Source organism: Suncus etruscus, chromosome 4 (genome assembly GCF_024139225.1).
Source record: "Suncus etruscus isolate mSunEtr1 chromosome 4, mSunEtr1.pri.cur, whole genome shotgun sequence".
NCBI lineage: Eukaryota > Metazoa > Chordata > Mammalia > Eulipotyphla > Soricidae > Suncus > Suncus etruscus.
This window is the reverse complement of record NC_064851.1, coordinates 66,243,158-66,265,136: the sequence shown is the minus strand read 5'-3', so window position 1 is coordinate 66,265,136 and position 21,979 is coordinate 66,243,158. Positions and strand designations below refer to the sequence as shown.

The 21,979-nt window shown below is 35.5% G+C and overlaps 1 protein-coding gene across 1 annotated transcript in view; it reads left to right on the top strand.

Annotated features, from left to right (window-relative positions):
• MMS22L (MMS22 like, DNA repair protein) overlaps window positions 1–21,979 on the top strand; it is a 118,140-nt gene that overhangs the window by 3,682 nt on the left and 92,479 nt on the right. The window contains exons 3-9 of the mRNA XM_049771323.1: window positions 586–635; window positions 1,754–1,841; window positions 1,936–2,113; window positions 4,099–4,189; window positions 8,985–9,115; window positions 10,656–10,769; window positions 18,990–19,166. Coding sequence (XP_049627280.1) covers window positions 586–635; window positions 1,754–1,841; window positions 1,936–2,113; window positions 4,099–4,189; window positions 8,985–9,115; window positions 10,656–10,769; window positions 18,990–19,166 — 829 coding nt within the window. The remainder of the gene's footprint in view (window positions 1–585; window positions 636–1,753; window positions 1,842–1,935; window positions 2,114–4,098; window positions 4,190–8,984; window positions 9,116–10,655; window positions 10,770–18,989; window positions 19,167–21,979) is intronic.

The window sequence follows — 21,979 nt, the reverse complement described above, 5'->3', positions numbered from 1 at the left end:
CTGCACATCTTGTAGATCTGAACATCTAGTAGAGATAAGGTGAATCTGTATGATGTTCTATCTTCTGTTGGGGGAACAAGCTTAGTGAATCTCTGTAATACTGAAAATATATCTTAATGAGTTGAGTTTTTATTCAATACATAAGTCAGTACATAAGGTCATACGATAGGGAGGTCTTTAACAAGTTGAAAGGCAGCTAGGTAGAATGGCCTAGAGATTACTTTCAGAAATTAAAAGTTAGCATTACAAATGCTGTACTTTTTCTTTATAATGCTGGCTTTCAATATTTCTTTTCTACGTTCCTGTTGCATGTAAGTACATTGTATACAGTTTAACTTTTCATTATATAACTATGAACCTAGATTTTTTTAAAAAATGTATCTTAAATTTCTTGAAGATACAAACTATATGAAATCTATAATACTTGACATAATTTCTGGTAATAAAATTTCCAAAGTATTAAACATCATTCACAAGTGAGATTCATTGAAATTAGCTGTGTAATGCATTTGGAAATATCCTTGCAATTGTTACATACTTTCTAGTATTCTGAAATTAATTTTTACCCAATGTTTGTTAACTTAGGCAACAACTATACAACTTGGAAACCTTATTACAAGCCAATTGTGATTTTGGTAAGTTTTAAGTTTGCTCAAAGCAAAAAGTATGGTACTCCCATTACAGTATATTTCACATGGATGCATGATTAATAATAGTAGTGTTCTAATAATATGGAGAATGGAGTAGATTAAAAGTTCAAGATGCAGGAACTGGAGTAATAGCACATCGACTAAGGCATTTGCCTTGTACTTGGCTAACCCAGTTTCAATCCCTGGCATCCCACATGGTTCCCTACCACCACCAGGAATGACCCCTGTGTGCAGAGCCAGGTGTAACCCTTGAGGACTATTGAGTTGGCCCAAAACAAAACGAAAGTTTAGAATATAGTATATCAAATGATCAGAAAAGTATGATATTTAAAATTTGTTGTAGCTGAGCTTATTCCTTCTTCACCTCTAATCTGTAGGTAAAATTATATAAGCTAATCATCTCTGAAGTTAATTCATAGATTTCCTTTGTGGGTGAAGAGTTGAAATAGAGAATTTATACAAAGGAGAGGTCTGTAATATAAATAAACTTTTGCAGTGTTGTCATTTAGAAGTAAAAGAATTGATGTCATTCATGAGGGAACAGACCTACAAAAAGAATTGAGCTTCTTGAGCTTCATTATTAGTTGTTGAGATCAAGAGGAACCAGTTAAGAAAGATGACAAAGGTCACATGGAAAGAAAGAAAACTGACATTGTGTCGTATCAGTGGAGTCACGTATGACTGAGTCTATTGTAAGAGCAAGTTGCATGGTAGGAAGTTTCCAATAGATAGAGAAAGTTAGATTTTATAAGAGCAATTTGGAGGGAGGGAGGGAGAGAGTTGAAAAAAAAAAAAAAAACAACCTCAGGGAATCAAAGGAAAAATAGGAGCATCTAGAATTGATTTCAGAATGACTTTAAAAAATTGTTGTCTGGGGCCTGAGAGGTGGCACAAGTGGTCAGGTGTCTGCCTTGCAAGCGCTAGCCTCGGATGGACCACGGTTCAATCCCCTAGTGTCTCATATGGTCCCCCCAAGCCAGGGGCGATTTCTGAGTGCATAACCAGGAGTAATTCCTGAGTGTCAAATGGGTGTGGCCAAAAAATTATTGTCAATTCCCACTGATTATTTAAGCTATTGTTAACATGATCTATTTTGGTTTTAGGACAGATAACAACACTGCATGGCAAGGCAGATGGTATTAGGCAGCAGTGCATAACATTTCTTCATTATATTAAAGTTTTTATCTTCAGGTAGGCTCTCTGACAAGTCTATTATATGAATTTCTGACTGCATATTTTTCCAATTTCTGATTTTTAATGTGTCTGATATTTTTTTTTTTTTCAGGTATCTGAAATTACACAATCATGAGACCTATGCTCCTATCTATCCATATGAGACTTTGGAGTCTCAATTGCCCTCACTTTTGGTTGCTGAGCTTCATGGAATACTCTTATATATTGGACATCTATCAGAACTTCCCAGTATTAATCAAAGGGCATTTGTAAATCATAATCAGAATAAGGTTTGCTTTGTTTTGTTGAGTTTTTAATTTATTTTGGCTTGGGGCCACACCTGGTTGTGCTCAGGATTTACTCTTGACTCGGTTTTCAGGGATTATTTCTGACTATATATGGTGCCAGGATCCAACACAGGTTAGCCTCATGCAAAGCAAGTTTATTTTATTTTATTTTGTTTTGGTTTGGTTTTTGGGCCACACCTGGTGACACTCAAGGGTTACTCCTGGCTATGCACTCAGAAATCACTCCTGGCTTAGGGGGCCATATGGAATGCTGGGATCGAACCCAGGTCCTTTCTGTGTTAGCTGCGTGCAGAGCAAACACCCTACCACTGTGCTATCTCTCTGGCCTCAACATTAGCAAGTTTCTTACCAACTTTATTTCTTTCTGGCTCCTTTTTAACTTGTAGATTATTATTATTATTATTATTATTATTATTATTATTATTATTATTTTTACCCTACAAGGATATTCACTTATGAGTGAGAAGTGTTATTCATGAGTTTAACTTACACAATCTGAATTGAAATTCTGTCTCCTTTTATTATGTACTGTTGGACAAATAGCAACTTTTGCCTGTCTTAACTCAATAGTTATATAATTGTATTTTACAGAGGAAAACTAAATTTAACATGATAAAAACTGTTTAGAATATGATATAAGCTAAATTAGTGATTATAATTGTGCAAGAGTTTTAAATGTTTTAAAGTAAATTAAATAACCTTTATTTTAAACAAGTTGTATTTTATTCATGAGCAAGCTTTAGTTTATGTTAGAATAGAAATCAAGAACACTTGACAAAAGTTTTACTTTCAGAAACACTTGGCTTTGTTTATTCTGACTTCTTAATTTTTCTTTTTTAGATTAAGTTTAAGATTGTTATCTATGTACTCCCCCTCTTGTGAATGATTTTAAAAAATTTGTATTGTGGTCTGGAGATACAGTACAGTGGCTAGGGTGTATGCTTACATGCACCCTATCCTGGGTTCAATCTCTGGCTCAATATATGCAGAGATCCCTCAGTGTAGAGCCATGAGTAAGTTCTGAGCACAGCTGGGTGTGGCCAACCCACCTCCACTACTTTGCTATGATCATGGTTGTCATGGCTATGGTTATTATGATAGCTATGGTTATCATGACCCAAATTATGGATGTAATGGGCCAATTTACCATAGGAAAGAGAAATCTTAAATAAATGATATATAATAAGTTCCAGTGGATTTCCTGAATTAAAAACTTCTCATTTGGTTTCACCTATGTGAATAACATTCATTAAATAGGAATGTGGATTTGTCAAAATATAAAATAAAAATAACTGTTTATTATATATCTATGGAATTGAAATAATGGATTTTCATCATTGGGAATCAACATGTATGGTAATAAAAGTAAATGCAGTGCCAACTCAATTCACAGAATAATATGACTAATTCATACTACATTTAAAAGCATTTCTCCTACTCAAAGTTTGGAACACTAATGAAAATTAGTGTTTTTAAAAATTATATACTGGCTTGAATGTATCAGAGATTGGTTGGGAGACCTTTGCTATAAAAATCTGTTGAGCAGGGGCCGGTGTGGTGGTGCTAGAGGTAAGGTGTCTGCCTTGCCAGTGCTAGCCTAGGACGGGCTGCGGTTTGATCACCCGGCATCCCATATGGTCCCCCAAACCAGTAGCGACTTCTGAGCTCAAAAGCCAGGAGTAACCCCTGAGCATTATCGGGTGTGGCCCCAAAACAAACAAACAAAAAAAAATCTGTTGAGCAGCCCTAGGGTGGGTCTGTCTTAAACACAAATGACATTATATCCTGCTTTCAAAGATCTCTAGTAAAGAATCCTCTAATGAACAAGACAAAGGTTTTCTCTGGGCTTTTGCATAGCAGTAGATTAACTAATTCTTGATCATTATGCTTTAAAAAGGTTGTTGTAACATGACTTAAAATATTAATAATGTTTTATGAATTCTCATACTTGATAATGTCATTCACAGCTTTTCCCACCATCATGGCATTTATTACATCTCCACTTAGATATCCATTGGCTGGTGCTAGAAATTCTTCATATGCTGGGTGAAAAATTGAGTAAGTTTATTGAATTCTAATTCTTTTAAATCTCAATTTATGGTTCTTAAAAATCATCTTAGTAATAATATATTTGATTTTTCTTTTCAATCAAATGGTGACCAAAGTAAAAATGGGAAGTCTTACAGTGAAGTTTTCTTTCTGTTGGAGAATAGCTTAGCTTGTGTTTCTTTCCATGCTTTCTCTTAGTATATGAATGGAGATTCCCAAGAATTGTATGTCTTAGATTTGTCAAACATAAAGTACGATATATCTAAATATATTTTAGTTTATTGTTGGATGTTTAACTTTCTTTTTTATATTTCAAATTATATTTTCCTGAGCAGCTTTGCATAGTTGTACAAGTTATTCTGTAGAATAAGTTCTTAGAATCGGGGTAGCACTTTGTAGTTTCAATATTGGATCACTAGCTCTATTATTGTTTTTCCAGTGTATATAAAGTAAGTGTATTTTGTCTCATACTCTTGCTAGCAGTGAATACTGTTATTTATCTTTTCTGCAAATTGATGTGAAAATTGACATCAGTAAAGTGGAACAGCTTTACATTTTATGTTTATATTTGCTTCATTAACAACTAGATGATTATCTGTTTAATTTTTTGTGTTAAAAATTAGGTTATCTTATGGATAGTAATAATTTATTTCCTATTAACTTTGCACTGTGACAATTTTTATTTTATTTTATTTATGTTATGTTATGTTATGTTATGTTATGTTATGTTATGTTATGTTATGTTATGTTATGTTACGTTATGTTATGTTATGTTACGTTATTTTGGTTTTTGGGTCACACCCAGCAGTTTTCGGGGTTATTTCTAGTTCTACACTCAGAAATCACTCCTGGCAGGCTCGGGGGGCCATATGGAATACTGCGATTTGAACCAGTGTCCTTCTGCATGCAAGGCAAATGCCCTGCCTCCATGCTCTCTCTCCGGCCCCTGCACTGTGACAATTTTAGGTTTCATTATCAATTTAGCAAAATTTAATGCTATTTAAGTATAACATAAATACTTAGATTATAAAGACATTCATGAACTCTACTTGATTTTTAGTGAAAACCTTGATGCTTAGGTTGCCTAACATCTAGATATTAGACATATGTGTGCTAACATATAAAAAGAAACATGCAAAATATGTACAAGTACATAATCTCATTTCTTTTTTTTAACATTTCTTCCTGCTTTTCAACATTTCTTTTTTTTTTTTTATTTAAACACCTTGATTACATACATGATTGTGTTTGGGTTTCAGTCATGTAAAGAACACCCCCCATCACCAGTGCAACATTCCCATCACCAATGTCCCAAGTCTCCCTCCTCCCCACCTGACCCCCGCCTGCACTCTAAACAGGCTCTCCATTTCCCTCATACATTCTCATTATTAGGACAGTTCAAAATGTAGTTATTTCTCTAACTAAACTCATCACTCTTTGTGGTGAGCTTCCTGAGGTGAGCTGGAACTTCCAGCTCTTTTCTCTTTTGTGTCTGAAAATTATTATTGCAAGAATGTCTTTCATTTTTCTTAAAACCCATAGATGAGTGAGACCATTCTGCGTTTTTCTCTCTCTCTCTGACTTATTTCACTCAGCATAATAGATTCCGTGTACATCCATATATAGGAAAATTTCATGACTTCATCTCTCCTGACAGCTGCACAATATTCCATTGTGTATATGTACCACAGTTTCTTTAGCCATTCGTCTCTTGAAGGGCATCTTGGTTGTTTCCATAGTCTTGCGATGGTAAATAGTGCTGCAATGAATATAAGTGTAAGGAAGGGGTTTTTGTATTGTATTTTTATGTTCCTAGGGTATATTCCTAGGAGTGGTATAGCTGGATCATATGGGAGCTCGATTTCCAGTTTTTAGAGGAATCTCCATATCGCTTTCCATAAAGGTTGAACTAGACGGCATTCCCACCAGCAGTGGATAAAAGTTCCTTTCTCTCTACATCCCCGCCCACACTGCTTATTCTCATTCTTTGTGATGTGTGCCATTCTCTGTGGTGTGAGGTGGCATCTCATCATTGTTTTGATTTGCATCTCCCTGATGATTAGTGATGTGGAGCATTTTTTCATGTGTCTTTTGGCCATTTGTATTTCTTTGTCAAAGTGTCTGTTATTTCTTCTCCCCATTTTTTAATGGGATTAGATATTTTTTTTCTTGTAAAGTTCTGTCAGTGCTTTGTATATTTTGGAGATTAGCCCCTTATCTGATGGGTATTGGGTGAATAGTTTCTCCCACTCAGTGGGTGGCTCTTGTATCCTGGGCACTATTTCCTTTGAGGTGCAGAAGCTTCTCAGCTTAATATATTCCCATCTGTTAATCTCTGCTTTCACTTGCTTGGAGAGTGCAGTTTACTCCTTGAAGATGCCTGTAGTCTCAATGTCCTGGAGTGTTTTGCCTATGTGTTGTTCTATATATCTTATGGTTTTGGGTCTGATATTGAGGTCTTTAATCCATTTGGATTTTACCTTCGTACATGATGTTAGCTGGGGGGGGTCTAAGTTCAATTTTTTGCAAGTGGCTATCCAGTTGTGCCAACACCACTTGTTGAAAAGGCTTTCCCTGCTCCATTTAGGATTTCCTGCTCCTTAATCAGAAATTAGGTGATTGTATGTCTGGGGAACATTTTCTGAGTATTCAAGCCTATTCCACTGATCTGAGGGCCTGTCCTTATTCCAATACCATGCTGTTTTAATAACTATTGCTTTGTAGTAAAGTTTAAAGTTGGGGAAAGTAATTCCTCCCATATTCTTTTTCCCAATGATTGCTTTAGCTATTCTAGGGTGTTTATTGTTCCAAACAAATTTCAAAAGAGCCTGATCCGCTTCTTTGAAGAATGTCATGGGTATCTTTAGAGGGATAGCATTAAATCTGTATAATGCCTTGGGGAGTATTGCCATTTTGATGATGTTAATCCTGCCAATCCATGAGCAGGGTATGCGTTTCCATTTCCGCGTGTCCTCTCTTATTTCTTGGAGCAGAGTTTTGTAGTTTTCTTTGTATAGGTCCTTCACATTTTTAGTCAAGTTGATTCCAAGATATTTGAGTTTGTGTGGCACTATTGCGAATGGGGTTGTTTTCTTAATGTCCATTTCTTCCTTATTACTATTGGTGTATAGAAAGGCCATTGATTTTTGTGTGTTAGTTTTGTAGCCTGCCACCTTGCTATATGAGTCTATTGTTTCTAGAAGCTTTTTGGTAGAGTCTTTCTAAGTAGAGTATCATGTTATCTGCAAACAGTGAGAGCTTGACTTCTTCCTTTCCTATCTGGATTCCCTTGATATCTTTTTCTTGCCTAATCGCTATAGCAAGTACTTCCAGTGCTATGTTGAATAGGAGTGGTGAGAGAGTACAGCCTTGTCTTGTGCCAGAATTTAGAGGGAAGGCTTTTAGTTTCCAATACAATCAAGTAGGTTTCATCCCAGGAATGCAAGGATGGTTTAACGTCTGTAAATCTATCAACATAATACACAACATCAACAACAAGAAAAATAAAAACCACATGATCATATCAATAGATGCAGAGAAAGCATTTGCTAAGGTCCCAACACCCATTCTTAATCAAAACTCTCAGCAAGATGGGAATGGAAGGAACCTTTCTCAATCTAGTTAAGGCCATCTACCACAAGCCAGTGGCAAATATTATCCTAAGTGGAGAAAAAATAATCTCATTTCTTATAGAAACTTTCATTTCCTCATATGGTACTAAATATTAGTGATAGAGGTATAGAATTTGCTATTACTTTGATTTGCTTTGTTTTATAACACAGAACAGTTGCATGTTGTCAACTTGTCAATATTGAAAAAGTGTTTTAAAGTGTTAGTTAGAAATGTAGATGAGCCAGAATGATAGTGCAGCAATTGGGCACAGGCCTTTTATGCATTGGTGATACTCTTTAATGTCCTCAGAAATCAGTGTCTGCAGATTACCAGGAATGATCTTCAGAGTTTCAGAGCCAGTGGTAAATCCTAAGCACTGCCTGGTCTGACCCCAAAAGAAAAATGTGAATGATGACTTTCTGGTGTTACACTTTTACATTTTTTCTTAACTGATGTTTATTGTTGCATTTCAAAATAGTAAGTAACATTAAGAAACAACTTGGAAAAAAAAAACAATTTGAGTAGGGGGAGATAGCACAGCAGTAGGGCATTTGCCTTACAAGCAGCCAACCCAAGATAGACAGTGGTTCAAACCCTGTCATCCCATCTGATTCCCCAAGCCTACCAGGAGCAATTTCTGAGCGTGGAACCAGGAATAAACCCTGAGCCACCAGGTGTGACCGAAAAACCAAGCTAAAACAAACCCAAACCAAAACAAACATAAAAGAAATATCCTGTGGAGCCAGAGGGATAATACAGTGCACAGTGGTATGTCATTTACCTTGCACACAGCTAATCCAGAACAGACCCGGGTTCAATCCCTGTTATTCCATAAGGTCCCCTGAGCCTCCCAAGAGTGATTTCTGAACACCTGAGCGCCATTGGTTATAGCTCAAAACACACACACACACACACACACACACACACACACACACACACACACACACACACACACACACACACAAGAAAGAAACATCTTGTGCATATTAAAAGATTGATAGCTTCTTTCCAAAAGAAGATTAATATTCTATACATAAATAAAAATTGTCTTCAAATAATAACTTTTATATGCTACAAGTTTTGTTTTTAACTGAATGTTCTATTGTTAAAAGTTAAACTTATGCAGTGACTTTTCTACTGAATTTCAACATCAATTGTAATTTTAAATAAAGTTAATTTTATTCCATTTTAGAACAAGTTGTATATGGTTATCAGTTTCTGAATCTGACAAGTAACAATTTAACCAATGTTAGCCTGTTCGAAGAACATTGTGAGAATCTTCTTTATGATTTAATAAGCCTGTCAGTCAGCAGATATGACAAGGTAATATTTTAAAACATTATTTGTATTTTTGATATTTAATTCAGATAGACCTCAGTAGATGCTGTCTGCTTTATTTGTTAATTATGCTGACTTTATCTTTACTATCTTTTGAAGTTGAATGGATAAAGAATTTGATTTAGGGCTTGAGCATTAACACTTCAGTGAGAGCATTTGTCTTGCATGTGGCCGACCTGGGACAGACCCAGGTTCTATTCCTGGCTTCCCATATGGTCCCCTGAGCCTGTCAGGAGTGATTTCTGAGCACAGAGCCAGGAATAATCCCTGAGTGCTGCTGCTGTGTATAGCCCAAAAGCCAAAGTAAATGGTAAATAAATAAAGAAAGAAAAAATTTGATTTAAACACTGGTTACAAGCTGGGATTACTGTTTGAGATAAGATTTTTAAATATAACCATTTTATTTGTCAAAAATAAAGCAAGTTACTTTTGGTATTTCTGGAAATAACATTTGTTCAAATTAGAGAGATTGGAAAAATCTGTTGTATTACCTAATAAAAAGTAAATGAGGCCTTAACTCAAGTTAATGCTAGATTTAAATAGACCTCATTTTTCTTGGTCAAAAATTAGAGAAATCACATAGTTTTACTATACTATCTACTCCAGAATTTTGATTACAGACACTGATTTCTAGGTATTACAGATAATGCTCTTTTTCTAACAATTCATACTTATAGAATATTAGCACATATTTTAGATGACAAATATGAGCCTTATTGGAAATTGAGATGTATAATTCTGACATTTAGTTTATTTTATGTATTATCAAAATTTTTAACTGTAGTCTGTATGTTGATAATTTATGGAGTGGATTAACCAGTATAATGAAGTATTTGTTAAGTTATATTTAATTATAGTCATAATTGTATAAATATGTGAAATAATGACTACATTAGTAATTCCATAGGTGGCTATGCTTGCAAATATATATGCTTTGTATAATTGAGGATACAATAAAAGTGATAGTTATTTAGCATTTATAAATTTCTAATAATTATTTTAGTCTTAACCTGCCTCATTTATTTTCTAATAATTTCTAAGAAAGATTTTTTGTTGATGTTGTCATTAATTGGTGGTTTAGATCTTGTTGAGTAAATCAGAAGCCAAATCTAAAACACAGCCTGTATAGTAAGTGAAATTTTTATTGGAATGTATCCTATTCTTTTTTTAAACTTCTGCCTGTACTTTTTTAATTTTTATACTACAGTGGGCAGAATTGAATAGTTTCAAAGGATATTATTGCTAGTAGCTTCTTAAATATTTACTGTGGAGTACTCTACAGAAAAGTGTGTGGTGAGTGTTGATGGGACGATTAAAGCTGGTACTTTACTTTTTACATTGAAATCCTGTACATTTAGTTTGAATATGTAACGTTAAAGATCAGTGAAATGAAACATCCTTTAAAAGAACTCTTTTCAGATGATTTAAAATAAATTTCAAGTCATCTAAATAACTGTTTGAATCATTTGGGAAGATCAAGTCGAATTTTCCTTTCATGTGAGTAACTTATGCATCTTTCCTATAGGTCAGACCTTCTGATGCACTATTGAGTCACCATTGCCCATGCTCATGCATTAAAGAATTATGGGTTCTCCTTATTCATCTTTTAGACCACAGAAGTAAATGGTCTGTCTCAGAAGTAAGTTGTAGAAGTGATGTGTTGTTAGTAATTCCAATAATTGATTTTATTTAGTTTCTTTTTTAATTTATTTTAGAGGGCAGTGGGGCACACTGTACTCAGATTCCTGAGTCTCAGGGCTCAGAAATCACTCTTGGCATTGTTTAGAGAACTTAGCCTCTGTACTATCTCTGCAGACTTATTCCGTGGTTTGGCCAAGAAAAATGTTACAGAATTTCTTCTTTATAAGAACCACCATCCTTAAAGAGAACATTAATTGAATGCATTAATTGAACATTAATTGAATTGGGATGCTATATTAACTGTATGATACTATTATTTCAACCCTATTATTATTAATAGGAACATCTAGGAGGTATATAAGGTTTTTATCTTATTCTCTTAAATTTTTGTTTGGTATTATTACGTGTCTTGTAGGCTAAAATATTTAATTCATGAGAATAATTTAGAAATAACAGTTTAAAAAAGAATAAATAACTTAGTTTAGAAATGTGGTGAGGGCCAGAGAGGTGGCATCAAGGTAAGGCACTTGCCTTGCATGCAGAAGGATGGTGGTTCCAATTCCGGCATCCCACATAGTCCCCTGAGCCTGCCAAGAGCCATCTCTGAGCATAGAGCCAAGAGTCCCTGAGCGATGCCGGATGTGAACCAAAAACCAAAACAAACAAAAAACAAATGTGGAGAAATTAGATTTCATAAGAAATAAAGTGAGTTTTTTTTCATCAATTCAGATTTTTTTCCTTTTTTTTTTTTTTTTACAGAAGGTAAAAATGGGGAAATTTTCTTTTATTTTGATCAGTCTTCAGAATTGGCCGTTATTTCAGTTATGGGAGTTTAGTAGAAAAAAGATAGAGTACAAATATTTCATTGTTGTATGATACTTAGTTAAATACTTTTAGATATGTGAGGAAGTACTTTTAAATTTTCCTAAGTACTTTTGTTTTCCACTATTTGGACAGTGGTTTTGCAAGAACTATATTTTTTGGTTTTATTTTGTTTAGTTTCCTTGTTTTTAGACCAGTGGTTAATCCTTGGTTCTGTGCTCTGAAATTGTCCCTGGTAGGGCTGGGGGACCATATGGGATGTTGAAAATTGAACCTGGGTAAGCAGCATGCAAGGTAAATGCGTTACTGCTGTGCTATCACTCTGGCCCCTTATAACAACTTTATTTTAAGCACTGTTGTAGTAGTTAAATTTACAAAGTACAAATAAGTAAATATGTTAAGTATAAATTTAATTGTTAAAATTTTTTTTCTTGGCATTTTCAAAGTAATATAACATTTCAAACATTTTGTATGCTTACTTTTTGTTCTGGTGATGGCATTATTTATGTTTAAATGAGAATCTCATATTTTATTTTTAATACAACAGAAGTTCTGTTATTCACAAATGTTAAAGATTGAGAGATCCCCAAAGGTTTCCTCAGAGGCCTAGGGAGCGCACCCTCAAAAAACTGCATTTTGAAGCTACTGCATAAGTACATTCTGGCTGCGGAGGTCGCTATCCAATAAACTGAGGTCTCTGTCAACTAGAGGCAGCAGAAGAGTTCGCTTTGCGGCCGCGAACTCTTTCTAACCAATGAACCCCACCACAACACGCAGGAAAAACCACACTACAAGCATGGCAATGGGGAAACCTCGCAGGCAAACACCATCCACAGAGAATGAAGACGAAAGCTCGGATGACCTAATAAATTCCAGCCACCTGATTAACCTTTTAGATAAGGAGTTTAGAATAAAAATATGGAATATGTTCGTAGAACTCAAAAAAAGCATAGATCGATCTGAAAAGAATACAAAGACAGAAATCAGAAAACTCCAAACTGAAATAATAGATCTGAAAAACACAGTAGCTCAACTGAAAACCTCAATGGATAGCCTCGCCAACAGGGTATCAGCAGCTGAGGAGAGAATCGGAGTACTGGAAGATGTGATGCAGAAAAACTCAACACAATAGAAGAAATTGGAAAAGAACCTTAAGACAAACGAACAGACAATGGAAAAAGTACTCAAGGCATGCGAACAGATGAAAATAGAAGTCTTTGATAAACTCAACAGAAACAACATAAGAATCATTGGAGTCCCAGAAACCCAGGAAGGAGATCTCCAGGAAGAATCAACTGTCAAAGACATCATCAAAGAGATACTCCTAGAGATAAAGACTACATGCAATCAAATCCTGCATGCCCAAAGAGTACCATCTAAAAGAGACCCAAAGAAAAACACCCCAAGACATATCCTCGTTACAAGGACAAATCCCATAGATAGAGATAGAATTCTGAAAGCAGCAAGATCAAAAAGGGAAATTACATTCAAAGGAGGATACCTAAGACTTACAGTAGACATGTCACAAGAAACTCTCAAGGCCAGATGACAGTGGTGGGATATTGTGACAAGACTGAATGAAATGAATGCCTCACCAAGAATACTGCACCCAGCCCGAGTCACGTTCAGGTTTGAGGGAAGAATGCACAGCTTCATGGATAAACAACAGCTCAGAAACTTCACAAATGATAAGCCAGCCTTAAAGGAAAAACTGACAGGTCTACTCTAAGACAAGAGAGACCAACAAACACAGTAAAGTTATCTACAAAGATGACATTAAATCCTATGACAATCATCTCCCTCAATGTCAGTGGACTAAATTCACCAATTAAAAGACACAGAGTGGCAAAATGGGTCAAAAAGATGAATCCAACCTTCTGCTGCCTACAAGAAACACACCTGAATAGTCAGAACAAACATAGACTCAAAATCAAAGGCTGGAGGAAAATCATCCAAGCAACAACACCCTCAAAAAAGCTGGGGTGGCCATATTAATATCTGATGACTCCAACTTTATACTCAGAAAAGTGGTAAGGGACAAAGATGGACACTGTGTACTAATCAAGGGATATATGCACCCAATGAGTTACCAGCAAATTATCTAATACAATTACTGACAAATCTGAAAGAAGAAATCAATAATAACACAATCATTGTGGGAGACTTCAACACTTGCAAAAAAGCGAACATAGATCCCCAGTTAACATCATGTACGAAGGTAAAATCCAAATGGATTAAAGACCTTGATATCAGACCGGATACCATAAGGTATATAGAACAACACGTTGGTAAAACATTCCATGACATTGAGACTAAAGGAATCTTCAAGGAGGAAACTGCACTTTCCAAAGAAGTGGAAGCAGAGATCAATAGATGGGAATACATTAAACTGAGAAGCTTCTGCACCTCAAAAGAAATAGTGCCCAGGATACAAGAGTCACCACCAAGTGGGAGAAACTATTCACCCAACACCCTTCATATAAGGGGCTAATATCCAAAATACACAGGGCACTGACAGAACTTTACAAGAAAAAAACATCTACTCCCATCAAAAAAAAAAAAATGGGGAGAAGAAATGAACAGACACTTTGATAAAAAAGAAATACAAATGGCCAAAAGGCACATGAAAAAATGCTCCTCGTCACTAATCATCAGGGAGATGCAAATCAAAATAATGATGAGATACCACCTCACACCGCAGAGATTGGTGCACATCACAAAGAATGAGAACAATCAGTGCTGGCGGATGTGGAGAGAAAGGAACTCTTATCCACTGCTGGTAGGAATGCTGTCTAGTACAGCCTCTATGGAAAGCGATATGGAGATTCCTCCAAAATCTGGAAATTGAGCTCCCATTCAACCCAGCTATTCCACTCCTAGGGATATACCTAAGAACACAAGAATACAATACAAAACCCCTTCCTAACACCTATATTTATTGCAGTACTATTCACAATAGCCAGGCTCTGGAAACAACCAAGATGGTCTTCAACAGACGAATGGCTAAAGAAACCATGGTACATATACACAATGGAATATTATGCAGCTGTCAGGAGAGATGAAGTCATGAAATTTTCCTATACATGGATGTACATGGAATCTATCATGCTGAGTGAAATAAGTCAAAGGGGGAGGGAGGGAGGGAGAGGGAGAGAGAGAAGGAGAGAGAGAGAAAGAGAGAGAGAGAGAGAGAGAGAGAGAGAGAGAGAGAGAGAGAGAGACGCAGAATAGTCTCCTGTATTGGTTTTAAGAAAAATAAAAGTAATTTTGCAACAATCCTTAGAGACAATGAGAGGAGGTCTGGAACTTCCAGCTCACTTCATGAAGCTCACCACAAAGAGTGGTGAGTGCAGTTATAGAAATAACTACACAGAGAACTACCATAATCATGTGAATGAATGAGGGAACTGGAAAGCCTGTCTGGTGTACAGGTGGGGGTGGGGGTGGATGGAGGGAGATTTGGGACATTGGTGGTGGGTATGTTGCACTGGTGAAGGGGGTTTTCTTTACATGACTGAAACCTAATCACAATCATTTATGTAATCAAGATGTTCAAATAAAGTAGAAAAAAAAAGATTTAGAAATTTTCATTCCTAGTATCTTGAATTTCTGACTTAAATATTTCCATATCATGTTAGATACTATATATTTACACTTTAAAAGATTTAATTTACTATGTTTAAAGGGCATATATCACATAGTTGATATTATTGTATCTCCAATGAGCTCATTAAATCATCGTAGAAGGTTTAGTAAGTTCTTGTTGCTAGCTGACCATTCTGTTATTTCATAATTTTAAAAGATTAAGTGATTTCAGAAGCTAAATTTTATGTTTCTATGGGTGTGACAGTATTAAGCAAAAACGAAATTGTCACAAATGCAGCCACATGGTTCAGGAATTCAAAACTCTTATTACTGATACAGTGGCTTTTGTAGCAATGTTTTAGACTGCCGGTCTTCCAGGTTTGGGTAAGGGTGCTCAGGCTCATTCCTAAAGTCCTGGTAGTAATAGCCCAAATACCAGCATACCTGGAGTTTGGTCAGATTGATGTCTCTGCAAAGTTATAGAAAAGTGGTATTATAGGCAAAGCTGTAATTATGGGTGAAGGGTGCAACAGGTATGGCTTCAGCAGGGTGGGGGCTCTGCCTGCTTCTTCTATGAAGATTGACAGTTTCAGTTATGTGGCCGGTGTACCCGTGATTTTTCATGGCCTGGTTCACATCTCTTGAGAACAATGAGTCTGTGGAACTGGTTGGGTGCAGGCATAGTGACTGCATCTTTGAGTGTCATTACAGCTGCGAGGTGTTTAGGAAATAAGACAATGTTGTAATGGGAGCTGCCCACACCGTCTCTAAGAAAGTGCTGTGATATCAGTCCAAATACTGGCATATCTGTAGTTTGGTAGGATTGGTGTCTTGCAGAGTGGTGAAACCACTTATTTTTCTTTTAAATGAATAAATTTTACTTTACTGCTGGAGATTTACTTTATGGCAGGCATATGTTTTACCAGAAAATCATATCCCCAAACCATATGCTTTAAATAGATTAACATTTTATATTTTGTTTTGGGGGTTTATACCTGATGGTTCTTAGGAAATACTCTCACTTCTGACAGTAATTGGAGGAGGATCAGTAGGTACAGGGGATTGATTCCATGACTCTTGCATTCAAAGCATGCACTGTAGCCCCATTCAGCTATTTCTCTGGCCTGTGTAACAGTGAATTGTAGAAAAGAAGTAGTGTGGTCAAATACTAAATGTGAATGGGAACTGGTCAATTAGGCATTGAAACTGTCTTATTACTTGGACAGTTTATGTCTTTTATAAATATAAATTCACATAATCTTTCATCATAGAATTCAGAAATTATAGAAAAAGCTTGGAGTCAAGCCAGTTTTAGTGATTATGTACTCTTTGTTTTAGGGCCACAGAGATAGTGCTCAGAGTTTACTTCTGGTTCTGCACTTAGGAATTACTCCTGGCAGTGTTTGGGGTACCATATGGGATGCAATCATATTATCACTCTGGCCTTTGCTTAAGTACTCTTCTGTACTCTGCTTATGTACTCATGTACTTATGTACTCAGAGAAAAAAAACATTGCAAACAGTTGCAATCTTTGCTCTTCTGTAGTGTAATTTACATTGTTATATGTTAGTGATTTAAAATTTATTTGGACTCTAAGGGCAGAGCAGTTTAATAAATAAAGTGTAGGTACTTTGAAAATTAAGTCATTATTGAAAGGGAAAGTTAGAGTAAATCCATATTGTTTATTTGGAATTTGGGATATCAATATGAAAAATGTTTTTCTATGATTAGAGCTAAATGTATGTACATTGTGTTTGTATAAACATACATTTTATACTTTATTCATTTTCTGGTCTAGAAATAATTATATCTGAGAAACAAGACTAAGTTGCAACCATGTCTTAGTTTTGTGAAAATCATAAATGTACATAGAGTCCTTAATGATTACCTGAAGACAGGTTACTTAAGTACTCCTAAAGATGATGTTACATAAAAAATGAAATAAAATATAACTAAATTTAAACTATGTAAAAATAAATTAAGAAAAAAAAAGGAGACTTGCAGGAATTTATTGGTTAATTGGAAAGATAAACACTAAATTTTAAAGAACTACTAAAATTGTCAAGTCTTTCTTGAGATAATTACATAAAACATTCCTGGATTTAAAAGATTTCAAGTCCTATGGCAATCAAAAATATTAGTTAGGAATATAGTATAGTGGATAGGGAACCTGCTTTGCATGTGACTGAACATGGTTTGGACCCTGAAACCCTCTATCACTACTGAGAGTGATTCCTGAGTGCAAAGCTAAGGAGTAACTATTGAGCATCACTAGGTGTGGCTCAAAAGTCAAAAAAAGAAAAATAACGAAATTGAAAATGTCAAGGAACTGTGGAGATAGCATAAAGAACTTGCACCTGCTTTACTTGTTTGCTTGGGGTAGCTCTTTTGTTTTCTTTGATACTACTACATGATCCTCTGAGCATGCCCCAATACTGTTTAGATAGTTTCCCCTTCACCCAGAAAAGAAATCTTAAAATTTAAGAAATTGTGTTGGGGCCACACGTGCGTTTGCCTTGCACGTGGCTGATCTAGGATGGACCTGGTTTGATCCACAGTGTCCCATATGGTCTTCCTAAACCAGGAACTATTTCTGAGCACATGGCCAGGAGTAACCTCTGAGTATCACTGAGTGTGGCCCAAAAACAAACGAATAAAAAATTAAGAGATTGTGAACAGCTTTATGCGTAATGATATTTATAAAACAAGGAAAACACATGGAAATTTTTTTCTAATATTTATTAAGCTTTCAATAATAGCAAATTAGGTAACTGTTCTGAAAATAATTGGAATATAATATATTGATTAACTATGATTAAGTCTATTAAAATGAATGAATTCTCAAACACAACACCAAAGAATAGGAATATACTATTTAAAAATATAAACATGCATTAAAAAGTTAAAACTGGGGGCCGGGCGGTGGCGCTGGAGGTAAGGTGCCTGCCTTGCCTGCGCTAGCCTAGGACGGACCGCGGTTCGATCCCCCGGCGTACCATATGGTCCCCCAAGAAGCCAGGAGCAACTTCTGAGCACATAGCCAGGAGTAACCCCTGAGCGTCACAGGGTGTGGCCCAAAAACCAAAAAAAAAAAAAAAAAAAAAAAAAAAAAAAAAGTTAAAACTGTAATTTAGACTTATCTACCTATGTGTCAAAACTAACAAAAGCAAGGGAAGGATTTAATAATGAAAGTTAGGGGGCTGGTGAGGTGGCGCTAGAGGTAAGGTGTCTGCCTTTGATCCCCCAGCGTCCCATATGGTCTCCCCAAGCCAGGGGCATTTTCTGAGCGCTTAGCCAGGAGTAACCCCTGAGCATCAAACAGGTGTGGCCGCAAAAAACAAACTAACAAAAAAAAAATAATGAAAGTTAGGATAAAGGTATCTATCACTAGATGGGTGAAGATGTGATTGTGGTGAACATGTGATTGTGGGAATATATAATAATAATACTATAATATGACTAATAAGTATTAGTTGTATTCTAAGTTTATATTTTTGTTTTGTGATTATATTTCACAGTACTTGGCACTTCTTACTGTATGCTAAGGAGTTGTTTCTTGCATCTCAGGAGACCAGGTGGTGTTGGATTTGAACGTGGGTCTCCCTCGTGCAAAGTATATGCTCAACCCTTTGTACTATCTCCCTAAACTAATGATGTTTTCAGTCCCAAGTTCTTATTATTTTTCAGATGTGTGTGTGTGTTTTGTAGTCTCTTTTGTGTGTATGTTTTATTATGAAATGAAAAGTCCAAATCAGAAAAAATCTAATGGATCAGCATTTTAACTAAATCATATTGTCTTTATTTTTATAGTCATTTTGGAACTGCTTGAATAAATCACTCAAATTATTCTTTGAAAAATCAAGTGACCAAAGAAGACCTTCTGTATCTATAACCCTGCCCAGGGATCCATTAAGTTTTGTTTGGTGGATTATTACTCATGTCGCATCATGTTACCAGTTTGATCGCCATGGAACTCCAGATGAAACTGTAAGATTTAATTTTTAAAACTTTAAAAGTTGATAAGTACTTTTTGTGAAGAAGAAAAAAATAGAAAAAAATGAAGAGAAATTAAAAAAATTATGTAATAGTCCCAGGGAGATAAATTCAGCATCCATTTGCAACTTTGTAAACTTTCTGAGAAATGAAAGTCTCTAGCTAGGTTTTATAGTTTGTTTCCATAAAGAAACTTATAGAAGACTTGAGGTCTAGTTCTGACTTTACTATTTACCAGTGTTGACCTTCAGTATATTACTTAAACTATTCCAGATCTCTATTTACTCTATTTCATAAGAGATCTCCATTGGAGATTAATGTTTCGTTAACTAATAATCACTATAGTAAATGGATTGTTTATATTTAAAAGTTTAATACTTGTCTTTTAATGTTTGCTAACAGTTTCTTTGTGATTTTCTTTTTGCTAAGATACAAAGTAAAACAAATATTTAGTGGCATGATATTTAGAAAAACTTGTATGTGATAAAATAACTATGTAATACAAATGTACGTATTAAAATAGATTGCCTTTATTCATAAGTCCTCATAGAATCACAAATATTTCTGTCTGCATTTATGTCTTTAAGAAAATTAGATTCAGGGCTGGAGTGATAGCACAGCTGTCAGGTGTTTGTCTTGCATGTGGCCAACCCTGGGTGGACCTGGCTCGATCACTGGCATCCCATATGGTACCCTGAATCTGCCAGGAGCAATTTCTGAGCACAGAGCAAGGAGTAATCCTGGAGCACCACCAGTTGTGGCCCAATCCCCCCAAAAAAAGAGAAGACATAAAAGAAAACTGAAATTCTTCAGTTGACATTTTCCTTAGAGATAGTACCTTGAGTGTATTGAATTTAATATCTCACGCTGACTATAGTTCTTAGCTCAGAGAAGTGCTATAAATAGGTTATAGTGTAATATTGTATTCTTCTTACAAATAATGAAACAGCTACACAGGTTGGATCAATAGCATAGTGTTTAGGTCATTTGTCTTGCAAGTGACCTACCTGGGTTCAATTCCTGGCATCCCATACCTGCCAGGAGTTACTTCCTATTCCCCCCCCCCCCCAAAAAAAAAAAGAAACAGCTGCACACTGGTTAAGTATCATAATTTTTCCACTTAAATGAGTTAATCTGCAGGTTCTCTTTATGATTTGCCTCTTATGCATAGAATTTTATTCAGGTAATTTTACCAGTTTTCTAGAAACAGTCCGGTTCTCTTTATTCTATTTGATCAGTTTTTCCTTCCATCACAATCATTTCAACTTGATTTGTAAATCATGTAGTTATTCTAATCTTTGAACTTAAAGGCCTATTAATTCATACTTTCAGAGTTAGAAATGTTATGTAAGATGTTAATATGGTTCTGGGATGTAGTTAGATCATAATTTTGAAAATTATGTAAACTCTTTTCTCTATTGTTATATTAGCACATCCTGCTATCACAAAGAAAATGGTTATGTATTAAGCATGCTTTATTCTACTAAAGAGTAATCTGGTATTAGAGACTAATACAAAGTAATAATGCTTTGGCATACTTACTGCAGCAGAGAAATACTTCATTCTTATGATAACCATAGCCATCTTTCATTTTCTAAATGCAAACTGCTTTGCCCTGAAGGTTAATGTGAAATCTTTACATTTTAAATAGGTTTCAGATATGGCTATTTTTTTTTACAAAACTTTCTATGAATTGGTCTTTTGCAGAATGTAAATTTAAATTATAAAATGTGCCAATTTTTTAATACAGACCTACAAGGAAAATTTGGTATCTCTCTTCTCATTCTAGAGGATTTAAATTTCTATATATTTCTGTTTAATGCTTTTTCTCTGAAACTAAATGAGAGTGCATTATCCCCTCACAATCTTAGTCATCTACTTTTAAAGCAAATATAGTTTTAAGAGGAAAATTACTTTTGGGCAATTTAGGGATCAGTTTAACAGTATTTTCCCTGCCCAGAACATAGAGTAATCAGACAGGCTAGTTGATGCTCATTTTTGAAGTATCTGAAATGTTGATTTCATAAAAGATATGAAATGTAACCTTAAAGTAATGTTGTACCAGGTTACCTAGTTAGCTAGAAAGGGGTCTATTTTATACTTCTCGTCAAGATATCACCTATATTGATATTTAAGTATATATCTTGGGGCTGGGGAGATAGCATGGAGGTAGGGCATTTGCCTTGCATGCAGAAGGATAGGTGGTTCGAATCCCAGCATTCCATATGGTCCCCCGAGCCTGCCAGGAGCGATTTCTGAGTGTAGAGCCAGGAGTAACCCCTGAGCGCTGCTGGGTATGACCCAAAAACAAAACAAAACAAAAGTATATATCTTACTTGTGCTACTGAAATAAGAAACATTGGGCTGGAGCCATAGCACAGCAAGCTCTTTCTTTGCATGCAACTGACCTGGATTTGTTACTTTGCACAACAGGTCCTCCAAGCTTGATAGGAAGTGATCTTTGAGCTCAGAGCTAGGAAAATGTCCTGAGGAAAAAAGTACAAACAAAGCATTGTCTTCAATTAAGGCTGTGCTTTTTAATTAATTTAATGAAGTAACTTACAACTTATTAGGAAAATATACTGGCATTGATAAAAGTAAATTTTCCTATAGAAGAAAATCTGGGGGCCGGGATGATAGCAAAGTGGCCTTGCACACGACTAACGGCCAGGACAGACCTCGGTTTGATTCGATTCCCCAGTGTCCCATATGGGCCCCCCAAGCCAGGAGCGATTTCTTTTTCTTCTTTTTTTAATTTTTTAATATATGAAATCTTTATTTAAGCACCATTATTACAAGCATGATTG